The sequence below is a fragment of the Xyrauchen texanus genome, chromosome 2, assembly GCF_025860055.1.
Source record: "Xyrauchen texanus isolate HMW12.3.18 chromosome 2, RBS_HiC_50CHRs, whole genome shotgun sequence".
Classification (NCBI taxonomy): Eukaryota; Metazoa; Chordata; class Actinopteri; order Cypriniformes; family Catostomidae; genus Xyrauchen; species Xyrauchen texanus.
This window is the reverse complement of record NC_068277.1, coordinates 19105299-19129213: the sequence shown is the minus strand read 5'-3', so window position 1 is coordinate 19129213 and position 23915 is coordinate 19105299. Positions and strand designations below refer to the sequence as shown.

Here is a 23915-nt window from a genome sequence, read left to right as displayed (position 1 = left end):
TGGGGAACAGTGCTATGCGTTTCCAATCAAGCCTTTTTTGGAGCAGACCTGTAGGGAACCACAGGCTCTGCTATCCGCTTCAGAGGGTTGTGCCGGTCAGGAGTGCTTTTGCGGCGCATGCAGGTCCCGGTGAGGCAGCGGGTGTGGGGCTTTAAGTCGGGCACTGGCTCGAAACAGAGTAAGGGCAAACTGGCTGTGATATAAAAGTGTCTCATAGTTTGTGACTGCTGCTGAGTCGTGACGTAATGCTCAGCAAACTTATTCACAGAGCTGCCAAAGAGGCCGGCTGGAGAAACTGGAGCACCCACTGTGGCCAGAGTGGCTTTTTCCTTATCACTAATTTCTGTGAGGGTCAGTTATATATGTTGATCCAGAACTGCCAGGATGCCCATTGACTTGCCGATGGCCTGCACAGTTACTTTCGTGGCATGCAGCGTCTGTAGCAGTGCGGAGCTCTTTGAATATCACTGGATCGAAGCCGTGCTTGTCCATTTGCTTGAGGAGCTTGGCTTGAAATACCTGGATCGCCGCCAATGTGTGGATGTTTGTTAACGCAGTTTAAAAGGATGTATGGGGCGTGATTTCCACAGCCTGTTACTCGCTGGGCAGAGGTGTGCCACTACTGCCTCCTCCACAGGAAGTAGTTGGGCATAACCGTTTTCTTCCCCATGATCCCCATAAGAGAGGATGGCATTGCTGCGCGAGCGCGCCGAGAAGGGTGCACGCCAGGATTTAGACAGTTTGTTATGAACTTCGGGGAAGAATGGGGCAGATTTGCGGAATGCTGCCCTTTGATGGTGTCCGGATTGCATGAACAACCAGAACCACTGAACGAGACAAGGCCACCTGCTCTTTCAGAAGGCCGCTTTGTAGAGTTAAGGGGCTCGCAGGACTTGTGCCGCCACGAAGACCACCTCAAAGTTATCCTGCTCGAACTTGCGGCCCTGCCATGCCTCCTTGTGTGAATCCTCGGGTATCACAGACGAGGGGGGTGGGAGGGTGCATGAGGCTAAATCATCCCTCAGAACAAGGGTGATTTCGCGAGCGAGGCATCTTGAGACTCATGCCCTCACAGTGATGACAGTCTGTCTGGGATTCACCAGAAACACAAGGTGTTTCAATTAGTAGAGATGGGATAGTAGTGTCTAAAACTTGTCATGTTTAATTTTCCCAGCCCTTGTTTTCTTAAGCTTTTTTCTTTTTGGAAAGAACTAATCGGCTGAGCTATCAAAACCAAGGTACACAACTGTGCAACCCATTGAACAGACCCCCTCACAGCCTTGTTTTTATTAGCAATTAATAAAATATGGTGCCTAACCTGACTAATCTTGTGTGTTCATTTCATTTCAGAATTACCTGATTTATGTTATTAGGAAGTAGAATATTATAAGAAAACTACTTTTAATTAATTTTTTTATTTTTTTGCTTTGTACCTATTCAATTTCATTGTATGGCAATATATTTAAAAATTTCTCAATTTTGTCCTTTTGTGTTCCACAGAAGGAAGAATGTCATATGAGATCTGAGCTACATACAAAGATCTCCACAGATGTCATATCTGCCCCTAGGAGGAGATCACAAATAGGGGCCGGAGTCAACAGAGTCTTCAATACCAGACTGAGGAAACAAGTCAGCACAAGAGAGACTTTTACTCTGATCTGAAAGCAGTTTGTTTGATCATTGCTGAAATAAGAGACAGTGTGAAGGTAAGACTATGAAGGAAACTTTTATTCAGAACTACACATATAGACAGACAGGTAGTATTTGTGTGTGTGCCTGTTTATTGTCTAAGGCCGGAAACAGGTGCCAGTTGCTCTATTGTTTATTTTTCAGCACCACCCGAAGAGAAGTGAGACACTTTGGGGTGAGTCATGGGGTCTAAATTGTGAGCTAATCAGAGGAAGGAAGGGCAAAGAGGTGAATTCTTTGTTTTCTGGGCTCCAAGAATCAGATCGTTGAATGAGATTTGTACTTGTAGTGAAGCTTTTTAGGTATAAAGTGCCTTGAATGACTCATTTTAGGTTTAAACAGTTTTTATTTTGAGAGACACTCACACAGATGATTTGATTATAGAAGAGGTTCTGACAAACACTTCATGATATGAGAAAGCAGACACATCCACACGTGCACTCAAAGAATACATATCCAGCATAAGAGAAATTAATTTAAATTGATATAAAATAGGTCTTGTCTTTGTCCAGCAAAAGAGCATCACACAATATTGTTGATATTATTATCCTCATCATCACTCTTTACATGTATCTTTGTTTGGCTAGTGAGAGTCCTCAACCTGCTTGGACCCTAAACTATCATACATAAACATCACCATAAACATCACAATGTGATCTCTCAAACAAAACTATCAGTAAAAGACAGCTGAGGAAACACAAAGAGGCTAATCCTCTGAGATTTTCTTATTATTACTTAAAAAATAAATAGGCTCCAGGCCTTTTAAATTAGTACATTAAGATACTGAATAACTGGCAGTAAATAAGCAACTACCAGGTTATATTTAAGTTTGCCCCATTCTGGTTATTCTGCTATTTAAAAAATAAAAAAGGAAACAGAATAATAGCACAAATGTCACATTCATGAGCAAATAAAAAAGAACACTCTCTCTGAACAGGTTAAATAACAATAATAATAATACAAATTAATAGATATAAAAATGACATTTTGACAAAAAAGCATTTTGTCTCATCTTTATCAAACATGCTTAATTCCCTCATTACACTTTCTTTATTCATCTATATTAACTTTGTCATCTCTCCAACATCCTTGCTCCATGCTCTGCTCATTTTACCTTTACTCAGCTCTCATGTCTCTCTAAAACTATTACTAAACTACTGTGCACTCCACCACAAACCATCTTTAACTTCATCTTCAACTGAACAAATGTATTGTTAAAGTTTCCCAGTGGCACTAACATTCCCTTTTGAATGTTAGAATTACATACTTTCACCTGCCACATGTTTACTGGCTAAACAAAATGTCCTTTTTGACATGAGAAACAGAGAGAATTCTCAGCCAAGCAAAATAAATAATAATATTAATTAATTAACAAATAATCAAGGTAACAGTCAGCACATCTAGTGCAGGAGTACTGCATTCTTAAAGGTCCTATATGTGTTATGTGATATAATTGTCATAAGCTCCTCGAATGCAGCACTCCACATCTTAATAGGCTTTACAATACTGTATTATAGATCTATCAATCCTCAGCTTAGATTTTCAACTATCTGCTGATTTTAAGAATGAGCATAAACAGTAGCTGCTACCCATATATAAAAATGGCCTTCAGCAAGCTTGTAGTAGAGTGGGCCCAGGTTGGTACGGGTCTGCCAGAACCTTGTAACGGATCTTGGTGTTGGTGATTGCTCCATGTTTCTGTCTTAGGTGAAGTCTAAGCTGGCTCTTATGACGGAAATGCAGGTGACATTTCTCACACTGTGAGAGAGAGAGAGAGAGAGAGAGAGAGAGAGAGAGAGAGAGAGCAATCAGAGCACGGAGTGAGATTTTAACATGATCAGTTCAACTGTCAATCCTTAAATGTTTCAACCTTCCTTAACTTAAAAAAAACCTAGGAAACACTCTCCAAGCTTAAATTGCTTGTAAATTTAACAGACCTTATTTTCAAGTAAAGGCTGCATACAATTCTTGGTGGCTTTAATGAGAAATTCCCAAGTAAAGCTTACTTTCCAATATTCTCTGTTTAAAATAAGCTTTACTCACTCTTTGTTTGTACATCTGACTTACGCAATGTAGCACTGAATTAAGTCAAGCTTTTAAAAGTGTACTAGAATGCATTTTTAACATACTTATTCATATACCGCATGACACACAGAAGGCTTCAGCAGAGACCATTAATGCATGTTATGAAGTCTGTTAGCCACGGAGAATAGTGTGAAGCCTACACACATGCTATGTCTCAGTGGTAATGTGCTCAACAAGCCATGTGATAAGATGCGCGGGTTGACGGTCTCAGATGTGGAGGCAACTGAGGTTCGTCTTCCGCCACACGGATTGAGTCACTACGCCACCATGAGGATTTAGAGCGCATTGGAATTGGGCATTCCAATTTGGGGAGAATAGAAATTGCTAATAAAGTTGACATGGTTTTCTGCTTTAGGATTTGTACATGATGATAAAAAAAAATCATAAATAATATTTACTTATAAGCTAGAGTTCACGCTTAAACTAACTTATTCAATGTATAAAGTTCTTAATTATTTCTGCTATATTTACTTCACCACAAAATACAAATTTTCAGTGTTTGCTTATGTACTGACGCTGTAAGGCTTTTCTCCAGTGTGAATACGCAGGTGACTCTTCAGCGTCTGCAGGTGGCGGAAACGAGTTCCACAGGTGTTACATGGGTACGGCTTTTCCCCGGTGTGGATCAGAACATGAGCACGTAAGTGAGCTACCTACAACACACAACAAAAGAATTACCACATGCAACCTCAAATGATCAGTCTTTATTACTTTGTCAATTTGTGAAACATGTTACATTTTAAGTTGAAATGTTTGAAAATTGGAATGGTATTTGCAACACATTGCAGGCATACCTGGACAAATCTGGCTCCGCAGGTATCACAGCGGTAGGGCTTCTCTCCAGAATGGATGCGGGAATGGGTCTTTAAATTAGCAGGCCGGTTGAACTGTGCCCCACACACATTACAGCGGTAAGGCTTGTCTCCTACAGTGAGACAGAGCGAGAGGATAAGAGAAAAAAAAAAGAATTAAAGAGAGGTTAGAACTAGGTTACATGTGGTCTGGCATTGCACAATCAACATTATCTGTTGAGTCATAAAATATTGCCTCACCTGTGCAGGAAGGTTTTGTGTTGCCAGTATTTCCAGAGTAACTGAGCTGTGTAGAGAGATTCTCAAACTTGATTGGATGTTGGCCTAACAAATGACTCCTCTGATTGGCTATTTCCAATAGTGGTGTACAAAGAAAAGGACTGCAGAGACCTTGTTAATTAAAAGGAAATTAGAAGGATGGAAATATTTTTTTATATCTAGATCAGTTTGTGGATTTTTTGCAAGCACGTATGCAGTATTCATTGAAAACGTAAGCAATGCCTCATTCACCTTTGTCCTCAGTCACTGACACGGTCAACAGTTGGAAATTGCGGTCAATATCATGATGGGGAGTAAAAGATATTTTTGGCTGCGATGTGTTATATTGATGAGACAAGCTTTTCCTAAAGAAAAAAGGAGATTCACAGTCAATTCACAGCATTGCATTTTTTATTTTGCTATATCTGAAATGAACATGTTTAGATCAACACACCTATTAGGCTCCTCCCCTGTCCATACATCACTGGGTGCCATGGATGAGGCTTCCATCCTATCACTGACAAAAGGGGAGTGGCTTTGTGCTTGATGCTTCTCTTCAGGCCCCTCCTCCTTTATAGGTGTGGCACAAAGAGGGTTGAGGACAATATACTTATACTTCTTCCAGTTACAGGCTTTTGGATCAGGAGTAGACTTAGCTTCAGATCTCTTCTGTCAAGATAAGGTATTAAAATAGACTGAATAAACAGCAGTTTATTAAGACGCAGTTAAACGTTGCAGATTTATCTTAAAGCAAACAGAACAAGTATATATTTATGGAAAGCTTCACTGTAAAATGTGGAAACCTGCATTTACCTTGACGTGATAGTTTACCCAAATATGAACATTTTCTCATCATTTACTCATCCTGCCATCCCAGATGTGTATAACTTTATTTTTTCTGCAGAATACCATCCAAGATTTTTAGAGGAATATTTCAGCTCTGTAGGTCCTTACAATGGAGGTAAATTGTGACCAAAATATCGAGTGCTTGACACATGCACAGATTGCTAGATGGTGCTAGGAAGTGTAATTGAGCTTGAAATCATGATCGCTAAGGAGACCGCTGATGTCAAAATTTGTAGTGAAATAGGAGTTACATTTTGGCTGTTCACACACAAATCTGAGGTATAACCATTTTTAAAGATATGGGTTGTGTTGCTGCTGTAATGTGTGAATTTCCTCTAGGGGGATCAATAAAGTTATCAATCAGTCAATCAGTTTGATCACTTCAAAATATATAGATTTAACCACTAGAGTTTTATGGATAACTTTTATGCTGCCATTATGTGCTTTTTCAAGCATCAGCGTTTTGGTCACCATTTACTTGCAATGTATACCTACAGAGCTGAAATATTCTAAAAGTCATAGTTTGTGTTCAGCAGAAGAAAAAAGTCATACACATCTTAGATGGCATGAGGGTGAGTAAATGATGAGCAAATTCAATTTTGTGGGTGAACTATTCCTTTAACAGCTATTTCTGCCTTATCACTTAAAATTTGTTTGGTTGGTGAAACCTCATGTATTCAGGTTCCTCCAGTGATGTAAAATAATATTTGTTGACTTAAAACCAGTTCATTTTTAAGTTACTACATGAAGCAAATTTTTTAGGTTAATATTGTTTGTTGTGTATATAACATGAGAGCAAATTTCTGATGTTGCAAAGACTATAACTTGTCACACTGTGTCTAAGCATTGGAGGCACACATATATACAAACACACCTTTAGTTGGGGAGATAGACTGCAGCTGCTGGACTCAGCAGGTGAGTTGGGATGGCCCCTGGAATGGGAAGGACTGTTTAGAAATGGGGTGGAAGGAGCTGAAGGAGAGGACTCAGGCTCTTCTAATTTTAGGCAAGTGTCTGGATCCAGGGAGGCACAGCTTTCTCCTGGAACCCTGTAGATACAGTAGGAGGTTAGGATGACTTTTTTACACTTACTTTTATCTGACCCTGACATTGACCTTATGTAATACAGTGGAAATGCACACACATACACATTCATATACATTTCCCTTAATTTTAGCTCCTTTTCAACACATACACACTTGCTCTCTCCTTTTACCTGGCCCGGTCTGGGCTTGGATCTTCTGCATCAGCTGTAGGCCTGGAGGGGGAGGAGAAGACTATGGGATGCACAGGTGGCGACCTGCCACCAAGGGGCACTCTCAAAGTTGGCTCCATTAAGGAGGGACTCGTGTTGACTCTCTCACTTCACAGAAAAATACACTCTCTGTCAGTCTTACCAGATGTACTCTATATACATCTATATATGTGAACAGTTCAAATACATGCATTTCTGTTGTTCAGAACTACTCTTACCTGTTTTGAATGAATGCTCGGCAGGTGTCTGCGACATGCTCCATCTGCAGGTAGGTGGCGGAGGTTAGTACTCCAGACACAGTATGGGGTGTGAGAGGGAGGCGGGAGGTGTACATGAAGTCCAGCAGCAGTGACACGCTTCCCGCGTCCAGCCCCTCTGGAAGGGTAAGAGAAAAGCCTCGCTCGCCACAAGCACCAGCCACACGACGAGAGAAAAGAGAGTAGAAGAATCCACTGTGGAAGTATGCAGATGTTTACTTATGTGTTAGAAAAAGGAACAAAGATTCTGATATGTAATAAACAAACAAACAAACAAACAAAAACTGTTAAATATAAAAACCATGGAAGATCTCATTAAGTTTTGAAAGGCTGCAATATGAATGAATAGGAGAAGATAGAAAAAAGTGTTTCAACTCTGATACAATATTCTTGCAAGACAATCATAAGATTGTGTGCCACAGGGCTGAATATAATCAGAATATAAAGAGGAGGGTTTTGACCACACAAGCATGAGCTCATGTGTATAGGGAGCCACCTAACTGTCTTCAAACCAAGACAAATCTTGGCACAAACAGGAAAAAGTGTAGAGTGGGACAGGGAAGAAGAAACAAGGAAGGGTGAGAGAAAGTGAATGGCTCTACATCCTGGCACTCCCTGTTGACTAACCTGCAAGCGATGAGCACAGCGCAATGGGCACGAAGCTTGGCAGTGCCCACTAGCAGCGTGGCATCTGTCAGAATGTCCCGATGCCTCAGTTCATTTAAGTTCAGCAATACATCGTTGGAGTGGCGGGTGAACTCTTTTATGTAGCCTTCTACCTCCATCACATGGGCGGCTGCAGCGTGTTGTTCCTCCATCTGCATTTATTTATTTGATTTAAGATTTTTTTGTACTACAAATTAAAGCAATCTATTAAAGCAAACTACAGTAGTTTAAGTCACATTAAGGCAAATTAAGTCACAATGTAGTCTACCTATATGAAGAGTAATATAAAGCTTTCTATACATCAGTAAGCATGGTGAATAACATAAGAACTTTACCTGTCAGCACTGGGAAAGATGACAAAATAAGATTCAGATGATTCCTCTGTTTGGGGAGGCCAGCTCCCTACTCGTACCTGCCATAAAAAAAAATTAAAAAAAACATTATCTAACCCACATACATTTTGTTTAATGGTTCATTTTACTTTAAAACATCTTCAAACAAAGCATTTTATTTTGCAAACAACACCAGCTTCATTGTTACAACTCCAAATCTACACCACTAGCATTCTGCCTTACTGTGACAAGTCACACACAATAGAAATGTGAAGCCCAGATTATTCCATTAGTTTAGTTAGTAACAACAAAAAAATTATAAATCAAATATGACCAATATAAAAATCATACAAAATATTATCTTGTATTGAAAATACATATAATCTTGTAAATGCATTTTAAATTATAGTAAAGTAGTAACTGCAGAAAGATTTAAAGAACAGTGAAGAAATTACCAAGTTGTCATTCAATCAGCTACAATTTGCTTACACTAAGGGCCTCTTCCCACAATTAGTGATTTATAATTCATACCTATTTATTTGAGTCAAATATTAGGATGCAACAATGTTCTTTATATGCTTTGTGATTTGAGAAGTATAATAAAAAATGCTATAAAATCATATATCCTTTCAAAACAAGATGCTTGATTATGTTAAAATTAAAAGAATTGTCTGCAAGCAAATACCCCAAAAAATCCAGATATGTGTAAAAAGATTTCAATTGTAACTCACCCTGACCAGCAGGGACGAGAACGTGCACGCTACCCTGTCCTTATCCTTCTCTTCTGATCTCAAAAAACCAGCACACACAGTCTAACTTGCTCACTCAACCGTATCTCCGAAAAACTGACCAGTCTGACCCAAGAGTGATTATCCTTTATAACACTGTGCAGGAAGTCCCATAGAGCCAGGGTGTTTATTTCCTGTGTTAGTAGAAGTTGCTTTTACACACTGATCTTAGGCCAGCTGTGTGGTGTGTCTTATAATGCCTGAGTATGGGATCTTGGAAAGGAAGAATGGTCTCTGATCAGGTCAAAAACTCAAACCCAAATCTTCCTCTCCACCTTCCCCATGCTGCCCACGCGGTGGAAGCTCAGCGGGAAAAGGCTCCAGGCCCCTGTGTTTCAGTATTTATAGTTGTGTATTAGAACAGTGACAGGAAAGTGTGTTGTATGCTTTTTGATCCATGTTGTGTATGTATTGTAAATTTGTAGTGTATTTTTGTATGGATGAGAAGAATTCAGGGAGTGTGTGTGTGTGTGTGTGTGTGTGTGTGTGTGTGTGTGTGTGTGTGTGTGTGTGTGTGTGTGTGTGTGTGTGTGTGTGTGTGTGTGTGTGTGTGTGTGTGTGTGTGTGTGCGCGCGTGTGTGCCTCCATGGGCTTATTTGTATGTCAAAGTGTCAAAAGTCCTGTCAACACTGTCCAGGAGTTCAATAAACCAAAGCAAACTAGCGCAAACCCAGTCTCTGTCCAGGACCAGGGAAATTGTCTCAGAGGAAGTTTGTGTAAGTGCCATAAGAATATTTTGACAAGCTTATCTTTTGACAATATCAGATGAGACCAATAAAAAAGTTATATAAGAACTAAGCATTCTATTGCTGCAAAATGCATTTAATAAAAAAAAGAAAAGGAAAGAAAGAAACCATTGCTAGGTAAATACGAAGTGTGGACTAATGGTTATAGATCTCAGACACAGTTATCAAAAGGTTGTAGGTTCAGCTTTTTGTCCTTGCTCACTTAAGCAAAGATTGCACTTTAAAGCATGCGTTTTCATGCCAAAGACCCTAAATATGATGTTACCTTTACAAATATGTTCATGTAAAGATACCTAATTATAGTGTGCATAAATATGAGCAGATTTGGTTGTTATTTCTAAAGCTGGGTTCACACTTGCCATCTGAGACTAATTTCAGGGATTGTAAAAATGTCTCTTGTCAAAGGGCAAAATCTGCAGTCTTTGATTGCTTGTTGTAAGACACAACATGTTCACAGACTGCCAATTAATTGCCTTTTTGTTGAATCTTAACCACTGCCGGTGTCTTTGGCCATAGAGCCAACAACGGCTAGATCAAAAATAAAACACCAAGTCAGCGCTGTGAATAGGGATGATTGAAACCAAGGTTTTGGTTGCAGTCAGGTATTGTACAGTCAGACATAATGTCACACAGTGTGCCGTAGCTTTTACCCAAGATCACACAGGGATCATACTGAACCCTGACAAGCAATAGTCACAAAGGACCGTACAAATCATAGTGTGCAAAACTAAGGTTCTCGTTAGAATAAAATAATCACTTTTACTTTTTTCAGTCAGTATATTCGTTTTTTCCCTGTCAAATTTTTTTTCCCCTGGGGGTCCTGGACCTGATGAGAGTCACCACGCCAGTAAATCCATTCCACCAGAATGGTTCTCTGTCTTGAGGGCAGTTACTGTGCTGAAACATTCAGGCTTTTCATACTGTGCACAAGTGGAAATGCTACTGGAACCGTTACTCACTGTGCTCAGAACTGTTTGTTTCAATAGTGAAAAAGTGACTATTTATGTCTGTAGCGCAACCAGTGTGGGACAATAATGCCATTAAATTTTAATACTTAGGGTTAGATTAGTGCAGTAAGGATGCATCAGTAATCTAAGTAGGCCATCTCAAGTGAGTCTAGAGAGTTACTTCCTAAATAATTTTAAGAAGACTGATTGAACCAGGCTGAACGTGAACATGGGCTCAGAAAGAAAGGCCATGGCCTTAGTTCTCACCCCAGATAAGAAACTCGCCGAATGCAGCCAGGTCAGCAGGTACGGACAGATTTGGCCAAACCTGCCTCTCTCAAGGGTTGCTGGAAACCTCGGTCTGGCTTCCTGTGACAGGAGTGTGTGTGTGTGTGTGTGTGTGTGTGTGTGTGTGTGTGTGTGTGTGTGTGTGTGTGTGTGTGTGTGTGCTTCTGGAAGCTTGTTATGGGCAATGAGGGGAAGGAAATGGGAGAGTTTAAAAAAAAAGTGATATGGTAGTATCCCTCTCTCACGATTGAAAAACAACTGAGCGACACCTAGAGAAATGCAGTGTACAGATGTGCAGGAACTATGGAACAACCCCTCCACAGCCTATCACCCCCTCCCCCCCTTAAGGCTTCCTGTGAGACGCATACAATTAAATGAACACACACACACACACACACACACACACAGGCAGAGACAGGGATGAAACGCCTGCGCAGGACATCCGTCAATAAAGCAGGCAGGAGAATGAGACAGGGGATATGTGGGCCCATAGGTCTCCAATAGCTTAAAAACAAGCGGAAAGTTACCCTATCTTCTTCACTCGTGGTTCATGGAGAGGGTTTTTCAGGCAAAATCACTAGTCGGCACAGACACATGCAATAATATATTGACCACACACACTTAATAGCTAAATTGTTAAATTCTTTGCCACTTAGCTAGCTTGTTAAAGGGATAGTTCACCAAAAAATATACGCAATTTACTTAAACTCATGCTGTTCCAAAACCTGTAAAACTTTTTCAATGGAACATAAAAGATGTTTGGCAGAATGATAGCCTCAGTCGGCAAGTTTGCTGCAAATTTGGAATGAACTTTGTGTAAATGATTACATAAATTTCATTTTGGGGTGAACTTCTGTCCACAGAACTGCCGCTCACTGGATGTTTTTTGTTTTTGGCACCATTCGGAGTAAATTATAGAGACTGTTGTGTGTGAAAATCCCAGGAGATCAGCAGTTACAGAAATCCTCAAACCATCCCGTCTGGCACCAAAAATCATGCCACAGCCCAAATCACTGAGATCAAAAATGTACCCCATTCTGAAGATTGGTGTGAACATTAACTGAAGCTCCTGACCCGTATCTTTATGCACTGCACTGCTGCCACAGATTAGATAATCGTATTGATGATTGTTGGTGCTAGACGGGCTGGTTTGAGAATTTCTGTAACTGCTGATCTCCTGGGATTTGTTTTTTTAACCCCCTTTTCTCCCCAATTTGGAATGCCCAATTCCCACTACTTAGTAGGTCCTTGTGGTGGCACGGTTACTCACCTCAATCTGGGTGGCAGAGGCCAAGTCTCAGTTGCCTCCGCCTCCGAGACAGTCAATCCATGCATCTTATCACGTTGCTCGATGTGCATGACTCCGCGGACACTCACAGTTTGTGGAGGTTCATGTTACTCTCCACGATCCACTCACAACTTACCACGCACCCTATTGAGAGCAAGTACCACTAATCGCGACCACAAGGAGGTTACCCCATGTGACTCTACCTTCCCTAGCAACCGGGCCAATTTGGTTGCTTAGGAGATCTGGCTGGAGTCACTCAGCACACCCTGGATTCAAACTCACGACTCCAGGTGTGGTAGTCAGTGTCAATACTTGCTGAGCTACCCAGGCCCCCGGAAATGCCATGCTGATCAGAGAGGTCAACAAAGAATGGTCAGACTGGTTCAAACTGACAAAGTCTACGGTAACTCAGATAACTGCTCTGTACAACTGTCATCTCAGAATACTATTGGTTGGTGCTGTTTTGGGACACGAAGGGGACCTACACAATATTAGGCAGGTGGTTTTAATGTTGTGGCTGATCGGTGTATATACTCTATATCAGATCATGTTATTTGTAATATAGAATTATTGAAGAATAGATATCAAAGATTTTCAAAAGTATCTTAAAATATTTTTTTAAAGGGATGGTTCACCCAAAAACTAAAATTCTCTCATAATGTACATTTATGCCATCACAGATGTGTATGACTTTTTTTCTTCTGCTGAACACAAAACTAAGATTTTTAGAAGAACATCTCAGCTAAATCGATATAATACAAGTGAATGGTGGCCAGAATTAAAATGACTCCTGAAATTTGGAAATTCCATTAATTTCTTATATTAGCAAAAAGAATTGACTATACCCCTAGTTTATGTCAAGTAGTCTAATAATGATCACTCTCACAAAACAACATAAAAGAGCTGTTTGAGAGGTCATTATGCAAATACAGGATTCTTCCTTTGGTTGTGTTTAAGCATGCATCATGCATGTTAATGTGAGTCGGAAGTATCTTTTGGACAAGGGTGTTGAGAGCGTGTGTGTGTCCTTCCTTGTGCTCCTGTTTGTTTTGATGGCAGTTGAATCAATTGTGTCTTTGTTGCAAGGGAAAAAAGAAAGAGAGAAAAAAACAACAGAAAAAAATCAGAGAGGGAGATGTGGGTCTAGGCAACTTCCAGGTATTGTGCTAGCAACGGAAGAGGGGGGCGACCGAGGAAAAGTGAGACCATTACTAAACAAGCTCAGCCAATTAGCGGAAACCATCCAGTCTTTCAGACGGGCAGTAGCACAGTTATCCAGATCAGATCCACAGAGCTGCGTTTCTCGGCTGGTGTCCTGCAGTGCAGCTTGAGTGGGCTGAAACTGCTGGATTGTAATTATGTGGCTCTTGCTGTTAATATAAGGTCTAATACTCTCTGATTGGTTTTTGAAGCTGTAATTTAGTACGTATTCTGAGTCACTGGAAGTGCAATTGACGATTATAAAAAAGTTTAAGGCTTTTCACAAAAATGGCAATTTGTGTTTTCTGTGAAAAAATAAATAAATCTGCAATACTGCAAACTGTTTATCTTCGAGAATCATCAACACTACTTTCCTCAAATTATAAAGATTAACAGCACCACTATTAGATATTTACAGAAAAAAATCACAAATTGCCTCTTCCTGTTGAAGCCGAGAAATGTGGACATATAAGGACATGCTTTGAGCTCATCCGGCGAGGATTGGGGAAAAAGGGGTTGTTTATCTTCTCAAGGAAGGTAGAGGAGGCGCTTGGGATATGAATAAAAAATGGACAATGAAGAAAATTAGGATGTACTAATAAGGACCATACGTTGAGAATGAGATGCAAAAGCATGCATTATATACTGTATCTGTGCTTTAGTTGTTTAGGAGGATCCAAGTGGATCTCTCCTAGAACACGAGATGTTGGACGAATCTTGCGTGTTGGAAAGGAAACGTTTGAAAAAAGATGAACCATGAAGGAGCCAGAAATGATTAACATTCCAAAGCCCAAGAAAAGCTCAAAGACAAAACATTGTTTGCTACTTACATAGAGAACAATGTTTCTATCTTAAAACACTGGGTCAGGATCATTAGATGTCTTAGCAGCCAAGTTATCAAGATGTTTGCTAATTGTTTGTAGCAAAAATTTGGAAGATCATTTAGGTCATGAGTTACATGGCTATTCATAGAAACTAATGCATCATTAAAAATAATCTGCAAACGATCTAAGAAAAATCCCCACAAATAACAATACCCTATTCATATCCCTGTCAGCAAGCATACATATTACAGAGGAAAAAAATCCTTTCAATCAGAGAATTTAGCCAAACCTCTGGGAATAAATGAGTATTACACTGAAAATCATGGTATAGCATGTTACTTAAAGGAATAGTTCACCCAAAAATTTATTTGATCTTAATATTCACTCACCCTCATTCCATCCCAGATGTGTATGACTTTCTCTCTGGTGGCCTTTGCATCTACAAAAAATTACATAAAGGCAAAATTAAAAGTAATCCAAATGACTCCAGTGGTTAAATTCATGTCTTCAGAAGCTATATGATAGGTGTGGGTGAGAAACAGATCAATATTGAAGTCCTTTTTTTCTATAAATCAACACCTTTGACCAGCCCCAGCCAGTAGGTGGCAATATGCATAAAGAATGCAAATTACCAAAAAACATAAGAAGAAGAATGTGAAAGTAAAGGTGATAGTGGAGATTTATGTTAAAAAAAGGTCTTAAATATTGATCTGTTTTGCACGCACACTTATATCGTTTCTGAAGATGTGGATTAAACCATTGGAGTCATGCAACATCGCATACTGTCATGCTACCTTTATGCACAAGAAAGAAAGTCATAGACATATGGGATGGTATGAGGGTGAGTAATGATGAAGGAATTTTCATTTTTGGGTGAACTATTCCTTTAAAATTGAGTTTACAATATGTTTACAAAATAAATCAAGATCAAAATGTCTATATATGATGTAAATTTTGAAACAATGGTTTCTTCGATCTACTTAGGCTTATACGATGCTTTTGAGAAATCCTGCCCTGGTTGATGTTTGAGGAGAGGATTTCAACTTTCCAAGAATTATCTTACACCTTTTGACTTTTCTCAAATTGACAGAGATAGCCTACTCTCAGGACAACAATGAGAATGGACAATCTGTTGCTTACTTAGAATAAAACACATTGAATGGATGATTGAGGTCATCCATTTGCAATGTGACTTACAATATCAATATAATTCACACCATTCCATTTGTTTCCCCCAGTTTTTGTCTATTCCATCAAATTATACCTCACAGCTGCGTTATTATGGTAAATGTGACAGTAAAAGTAATTGGACCAAAAGATTATATCACTTACTCCACATAACACATAATACATCATAAATACAGAATAATAAAAGGATGAAAGGTTTGCTCTAGGCAGAGCCGGCCCTAGGGTTGTGGGGGCCTTAAACAAAAATAGTGTATGGGGCCTTACAGGTTTCTGAACCAGCCAAAAAGAAGAGAAATTAGATATTTTCTAAATAATAAAGCTCTCATTTCAGAGAGAGAATTTTCGGAAAAATGTCTTGACATTTGTGCTTTTTTCAGTTGCTTAAAAGCATATTAATGGCTAAAGTCTGATTGTATTCAGCACAAACTGGGCTACAATAATATGTGAGCAACATGTGTGTACATGTTTGTATTTTTGAGGAAATAAAGTTTATGCTTGGTTTTTGAAAAAACTAAAAATGTAAGTCATTGAAATAAGGCCATATACTAAACATTTGTCCACAAGATTTTGAGGACTGGATATTGTAGCCTAGATTTTTTTGCTACAAAATGATGTGAAAACCATCCTGATCACTTATTCATACAAAACAATATAGTCCTTTAACTTTTATAAGACACATAGTGTTAGAAAGGCCATATGCGAGGAGGCGTGGATAATCATGAATATTAATATGATTCACACCTGAGGAGACAAAGGCCCTCCCCTTGGCCTATCAATGAGTAATGTGACTGAGAGAGAATGAATGTGAGGTGACTTAATGATCACAATAAAGTTTAAGTTAAAACAAGTAATCTGACTATACATTTTCTTTACATAAAGACTTTACTTAAAAACTTTAGACCTACACTACTGTTTAAAATGTTTAGAGTAGTAAGATTTTTTATGTTTTTAAAAGAAGTCTCTTCTGCTCACCAAGGCTGTTATTTGATCCAAAATACAGCAAAAACAGTGATATTGTGAAATATTTTTTCAATTTAAAACAACTGTTTTCTATTTGAATATTGTAAAATGCAATTTTTGATCAAAGCTGAATTTTCAGCATCATTACTGCAGTCTTCAGTGTCACATGATCCTTCAGAAATCATTATAATATGCTGATTTTCTAATATGGGCATATTTAAAGTGTATTTTACTAATTTAACCTGAACACATATTTGCAAGCACAAGCTTTGTTGATGATAATGAGGCAGCATAAACGCTAGTTAAAATATAATCTAAAAATTCATATTATTTTTATACCATATTACATATTTTATTTATATCACACAGCATACAATTTAAATACCTGCTTTAGCCGAAACAACATTTTAAATGTAACTAAAACTTGCTTATTAGGACATATTTCCAATTTCAATACTCTGAATCTTGGCTGGCAATTCTGGAAACAGTCCCACTAGTAAAATATGTACATGTTTATATAAAATAGTATGTCAACTAATATAGCTTTGTTTCATACAGATTACATTGGAGGATAATATTTTAAATGTACATATTTTAAATTGTTTTAAATTTGAATAGTTTTATTTAAAAGAAGACATTTTAAGCTTTCTTTAGACATGTGTTTCATGTTTGTGTGATAAGTATTTGCGGAGTTTCAGTTCATTTTTGTGAAGTGTTTCAGAAATATGCTTGTGGAGACAGAGACGGCTGTATTTTCTTTATTTTACAAAAGCACAAGGTTTTGTTGTTATTGTGAGTTTACGCAAATAAAAGTAGACCCTTTATAGTCTCTAATGATGTCTTACAGTTCTGTATGCCCAAAAATTATGGAGTATTTTAAGTTGTTTCCACTGTAATGATGAATAAATCCAGCACACAAAAAGTAGCAAACAATATTAAAAGAGGCCATGCTTCTGCCATGCACTATCGTCTGATTCGGGAAAACAGCATTTCTCTGATCCAGGTGGGAACGTTCACTTCATGATGGCTGGATGTCTGTTACCTAGCTTCTGCTCCTGGCAGTTGACAAACGGAAACAGCAGAGTGCATCATTCTATCGGCACCCACAAAATTGAAAATACTCCATCCTAGTTCCAAAATTAGGTTTAAGAAATTTAGAAAAATATACGAAACGAAACATACTACATTTCATTGATACAGTTGTGTGTTTTGGTGATTAGAGTAATTGATGGGCAGAAAATAAAATAATTGGTGGTGTTGGGGGCCCCCGAACCAATCGCGGGGGCCCTAAACAAATGTTTAGTTTGTTTATTGGGTCGGGCCGGCCCTGGCTCTAGGTTTGTACACTCATTTGCTGCTTGTACAATTTACTTAATTAAAATTAACTAAAGCAACATACATTTAGATCATTTTGTCAAAACTTGATTTTTACTTAATCCATTTGCGTTGGGACTACATAAATACATTTTGTGACGTTAGCTTTGAGAATATAAAGCTAATATAAAGCAGTCCAATATAACTGGGCGGGGGATTTCCAAAAATGGGATTTTCCAAAAATGCATAAAATAACACTTCTATCCAGTCCCAGCATGCCTTTGGGACTGGATGGAAGTGTTATTTTATGCATTTTTGTGCAAGATAAGAATTTGAGGATTTGTTAATGTTGAATGTTCTGTTATATTGGTATTTAAAAAGAATATCTGTTATGCTGAAGTTTTAAGGGTTACCATTGTGAAGAATGGTGCATGTGTTTAGCTTGAGGATGGACTTTTATGTTCAAATTATACTTGATTTGAGTGCTGTTAAGCTCTATAAGCAGCTACTATTACATTGACAGTACAACAGTTTCACTGTCCTTACACTGTCCTTATACTTGCTCGCTTTGCATATGCTATGATTAACCTTTTCATGAGCATCTAAATTCCCCTGCTGTACCCCCTGGAGTGAGTTATTTTTGCATGTGACACTGCACAGCCAGTAGAGGGGGGCAGAATGTAGATGAGTATTTTTTATTTTTTATTTAAATGTGATATTTCTTGTCCTAAAAAAATAAATCATAATACTGTATATAAAATGGTAAACATGTGAACAACTGGGTTATGTCTGCTGTACTGTATTTGTTTTATTTATTTAATTTTTATAGCTGTAAAAAACAAATGAACAAATAATATCAGCGCTCCAGTTTGACTATATGCATTGTTTGACTTCTTAGACATTGTGTGTGTGTGTGTGTGTGTGTGTGTGTGTGTGTGTGTGTGTGTGTGTGTGTGTGTGTGTGTGTGTGTGACAAGCGCTAATGTAAACAGACTTGGCTTCGTGTATCGGATAATCATGCTCGATCAGCAGTTTACAAGTTTTAACTGTTGTCATGGTGCTTTTGTGATAGTCTGGCTGTCTGTTTAAGAAAACAAACCTGCCTGAAATATATGCCTGAAAAGACTGTTTGAGTTGCTGTTTGTGTGAATGAAGACCGAATCTGCACCTAATAATAAGCAGACGGGGCTGCGTGCATGGGAAGATTGCGTTTAGATATGATGGCTGTGCATATACAAGCTGTTAAATGTCACTGTGGTACATTGGTGACAAATATGCTGTTTGTTATATATCCATCCATCCATCCATCCATCTTCAACCGCTTATCCGAAGTCGGGTAGTGGGAGCAGCTGCTCCAGCAGGGGGCCCCAAACTTCCCTATCCCGAGCCACATTAACCAGCTCTGACTGGGGGACCCCGAGGCGTTCCCAGGCCAGTGTGGAGATGTAATCTCTCCACCTAGTCCTGGGTCTTCCCCGAGGCCTCCTCCCAGCTGGACTTGCCTGAAACACCTCCCTAGGGAGGCGGCCAGGGGGCATCCTTACCAGATGCCCAAATAATAATGTTTGTTATATAAAATAAGTATATTAAGAAAAGACTCTTGAGTAGCTATTTGTTTGACATATGACAACTACTATGTAAACAAATGTCAGCACGCATTGGAGGAAGATTGCGTTTGATGTATTGACTGTTTATAAGAGCTGTAAACTTTTTATCGTGGTACTTTGGTGATGAGTTGGATGTATGTATATAAAATACAATTATTCTGTGGTTTAAAACACTGTATGAGTAACTGTTTGAGTGAATATAAATTATAGATGCTTGACAAGCGTAGCCTCTGTTAGAGCAAAAGCCAATTTGAATCTGGCAGCTTGTAACATAACTGGCTTTTGCAGAAACATGTATGTGTCACACTACTCTGCAGGGCCCAGTTATTAACTGTCACATATGAGTGACGGTAAGAAAAAATTTTAAATAAACCTTAGGAAATTGAGTTTGAAGTTGAGTTAAAACTACTATAGTACATAGATTTGAACTAATTCAACTAAATTATGTTGATGACTTAACCCTTAAACGCATACCTCTGGTTTTTAGTGACCCAGAATCTCCTTCCACACACTGTACCTCATGGCAATTTTGTTCCCACACCTTTTTGGTATTCCTCAAAAAACAAAAACAAAACCAAAACAAAAAAGGAGTGGTGGTGGCATAGTGGCTAAAGCACAGGGCTGTTAATCGGAAGGTCACAGGTTAATCAGAAGGTCACAGGTTCTAACCCCACAGCCACCACCATTGTGTCCTTGAGCAAGGCACTTAACTCCAGGTTGTTCCGGGGGGATTGTCCCTGTAATAATTGCACTGTAAGTCGCTTTGGATAAAAGTGTCTGCCAAATGCATAAATGTAATGTAAAAACAAAAAAGACAAAACTGAAAAAATAAATAAAACAAATAATTATAATGGCTTTAGTACCAAAAGTGTATAGGGTCATTAGAGAGCCTAGGTCAGGGGTGCCCACAATTTTTGTGTGATTATCTATCAGATTATCTAGAGATTCGTAATCGACAAAACAAGTTCCGAATTATTGGAATTCCAGAGCATGAGGAAGGACGTGATATGGTAAAATTCCTAGATGAGCTCTTCCCGAGTCTGCTCGACATAAGCTGGAAATCGAGCTAGCTCAAAGAGTCCCCGATCAATTCTGGCCAAATTTCTGAGATCATCTGATAAAGATCTTGTGTTATGCAAGTCGAGGAGTAAAGGAAAGCTTTCTTGAAAGAACTACAGCATTTTCTTGTTCCCAGGCTTTGCGAATTCGACAAGAGAGAAACGTAATCAATTCAAAGAATGCAAAAGGCTCTTACATCAACGGAAAGTTGCGTTTGCCCGGATGTTTCTGGCCAAACTGAGAATAGATGCTATGGATGGATGTAGAGAATTTAAATGCCCACATCAAGCACTGTCCTTCATAAAATACATAGAGTGAGTAAGCCATTTGGTGAATTTCATGTTGCTGTTTAGTGGGTCTGACTCACTGAACATTCACTTGACTGTTTGAGGAAGTTGGGTGCCTTTTTCATCTCTTTTTGTGCTAGTTCCGCCAAGCGGCTGGAGTTTGATTTGTGTAATATAATTTCTTTGGGACAGCTTGTGGTTAAATCTGCATGTTTTTGGTGCTTATGCCTCTTGTGACCTGGAGTTTAAGTGGAATATCTCTTGCAGGGCATTGGAGTGATTGGGTTTTTTATGTACTCATGTATTGGCCGAATGGGCCAACTTACTGAACATTCTTTTGACTGCCTGAAGAACTGAACAGCCCCTTCTTTTTTTGTACTGGTTCCTCTAGGATGAATCTACACATTTTATGTGTTTATTCCGTTTATTGGCTGGAGTTTGTTTTATAGACAATTATTTGCTGTGTAATTCTGTCTCACAAAATTTGTATTGAAGCACCGGACTTGAGCAATATGAAGGCAAAGTTGCCACGGGGACTCTCGTAGGCGTACATGGACTGTTGGAGTTTAGAGGGATGGACACCAGTTCTTAAATATAAGAAATATTATATAGTGTTTCTTCAAGACGCATCTTTCCCCACAGGAAGCTAGAAATTTTGGGAAGATATGGGGTGGACATGTTTTCTTTAGTGATGGCTCAAGTAAGAGCAGGAGAGTCATTACATTGATAAATGAACATCTACAATTCAAATGTGTCAAACAGATTAAAGATACATTTGGAAGAGTCATTTTTGTTTTAGCAGAAATTTAGGGGCAACGGTTGATTAATAATATTTATGCACCTAATGGTAGAATGGGATTACCTTTTTAAGATTTTGGAAATGTATGGGTTTGGGAGTACATTTATTGGATGTATTAAGTTACTTAGACACCCGTTAGCAGCAGTACAAACAAATGGATTAATTTCAGATTATTTTACTCTGGATAGGGGCACCCGGCAGGGTTGCCCTCTATCCCCATTATTGTTCTGTCTTGCCATGGAACTATTAGCAGCTGCGATAAGAAAGGAGGATGATTTTCCAGGGGTGATGTTGGGAGGTGTGGCGCATAAACTTTTGCTTTACGCAGATGATATTTTAATATTTATCTCTTACTCTTCTGGATCTATGTCTTGCTTCCACAGAATTATTAATTTATTTTCTAAGTTCTCAGTCAACTGGTCTAAATCCAAAACTCTGGCTCTGACAGCATACTGTCAAGTAACAGCTTTTCAGCTGGGCACCTACCAGTGGCCCAGACATGGCATTACGTATTTTTATTCCCAGCAAATTTGTCTGATTTAGTTAGAGTTAATTTTGACCCCATTAAATGTTTTACGAGCGATGTGGGCAGGTGGGCTTCGTTACATTTATCTATGATTGGAAGGTTAATGTTATTAAAATTAACTGTATTCCAAAATCTAACTACCTGCAACAATCTCTCCCTGTAGATGTACCCCTCTCTTATTTCAAGCAATTTGATAGCATAGCAAAGTCCTTCATTTGGAAGGGTAAGCGTACCATGTTACATTTCAATAAGTTGCATAGGCCTATTGGCAAAGGTGGGCTAGGCCTACCCAAGATTTTGTTTTATTATTATGCATTAGGTCTCAGACATTTGGCTCATTGGTCGCTTCCACCTGAGAGAGCCCCTCCCTGGTTTTGTATTGAGCAGCAAGTTCTTGCCCCTGTTTTGCCATTGCAAACTTTTCTATCAAACTAACCAGAAAAGTTAAGTTACACCCTGTTATCTTGCATTTGCAAGCGGTATGGACAAAAGTGTCCAGAGTTTTTAATTCTGACATTTATATAAATGTGGCCTCGAGCATATGGCAGAACCCAAAATTATGTATTAATAAGTCCCCATTCTGCTGGTCATAGTGGATTGTGAGGGGGTTACTACATTCGGTGACCTATATGAGAGTGGAGTGTTGAGATCTTTTGAAAATTTGGTTCAACATTTTGGGATTCCCAGATCTCAGTTTTATAGATATTTACAACTGTGCCACCTGCTCTGTACTATTTCTGGGAGTAGCATACACCCTCCTAAAGTGGCAGATACTCTGGGAATGGTGATTACTGATTTTGGAAAAGGTGGCATCAGGGTATTACTCCCTGCTAATTCATAGTCTGGGGGATGGAGCTTTCAATGAAAGAGTTCAACTTGGTATTGGAGGAGGGATTGTGGGCTAGGATTCTAAGAAACATTAGAAGATGGGGTAACTTGGATTTGTTTGTTGGGAAATGGGGCAATTATATATATATGTATGTGTGTGTGTGTGTGTGTGTGTGTGTGTGTGTGTGTGTGTGTGTGTGTGTGTGTGTGTGTGTGTGTGTGTCAGTATTGGTGATTTATCAGTATACTATCAGATCTATCAGTATACTATCACATATTCTAAATGCTATTTCTTTCTCAAGGTGGTGCTGTTATTTCAGTGATTGACTTGATTTACATTTGACATTGCTGTTTGATGAAGAAGCAACATGGAAGTAATCTATAGCAAGTAAAACACATGAACAGTATTATTTGGCTATTGTTATTTGGGTATACTACTGAAATTATGTAACTTGTTCATCTATTTAGACTTTATATGTTCCTGAGAAAATACTTATGTGTCTCTTATGTGGTATGTGTATCTCAATGTGTGTTTGACAGACTATTGCATCTCATGAAATGTCAGTGTGAAAGTAACGAATCCTGTTCGAATTTGTTGCATTATTTTATATATATATATATATATATGGAAAATAAAACATAAAAATATATTTTATTCTATTATTTTCTAATTGTCTTGAAATATTTGAAAAATATCTGTGCATTTTGTAGATCCATTTGTGATAGATATACGTGCTGGGTCTCTAATGCCCAAATGTAGGGTTAATCTGAATGAAAGACATTAAATTACTTGTAAAAATTAAGAAAGGGTAATGACCTATTTTTTTGTGTGTTGGAGCCTGACTGTAATGCAAATGTAGGATTGTCTCATACAGGATCTCGTACAGATTAAGCATGTGGGTTATAGTTTTGAGGATTATTTAATGGGTTGATCCCTATCTGATTTAAGTATATCCAAAGAGGAAAATATAGAATGCAAATGAAGTGATTCATTTATTAAAATGAAAAATAAATAAATAATTAAAACAGCTAAATATGCCTCCTCATGACAAGTTATATGCCTAGG

The 23915-nt window shown here is 38.6% G+C and overlaps 1 protein-coding gene across 2 annotated transcripts; it reads right to left on the bottom strand.

Annotated features, from left to right (window-relative positions):
- Positions 1-1718: 1718 nt before the first annotated feature.
- On the bottom strand, positions 1719-9047 carry LOC127660076 (B-cell lymphoma 6 protein-like). 2 transcript variants are annotated; one of them, XM_052150152.1, is made up of 12 exons: positions 8932-9047; positions 8204-8280; positions 7830-8020; positions 7164-7397; positions 6907-7053; positions 6565-6739; positions 5299-5510; positions 5097-5209; positions 4827-4976; positions 4569-4699; positions 4290-4427; positions 1719-3447 (listed from the first exon to the last, which is right to left on the bottom strand). In XM_052150152.1, the coding sequence occupies exons 3-12, from the start codon at positions 8018-8020 to the stop codon at positions 3298-3300; spliced, it is 1641 nt and encodes a 546-aa protein (XP_052006112.1). In that variant the 5' UTR covers positions 8204-8280; positions 8932-9047; the 3' UTR covers positions 1719-3297. The 2 variants fall into 2 exon arrangements, with proteins under 2 accessions (XP_052006112.1, XP_052006104.1); XM_052150144.1 differs by having other exon boundaries at positions 1720-3447; positions 5299-5513.
- Between the last annotated feature and the right edge of the window lie 14868 nt (positions 9048-23915).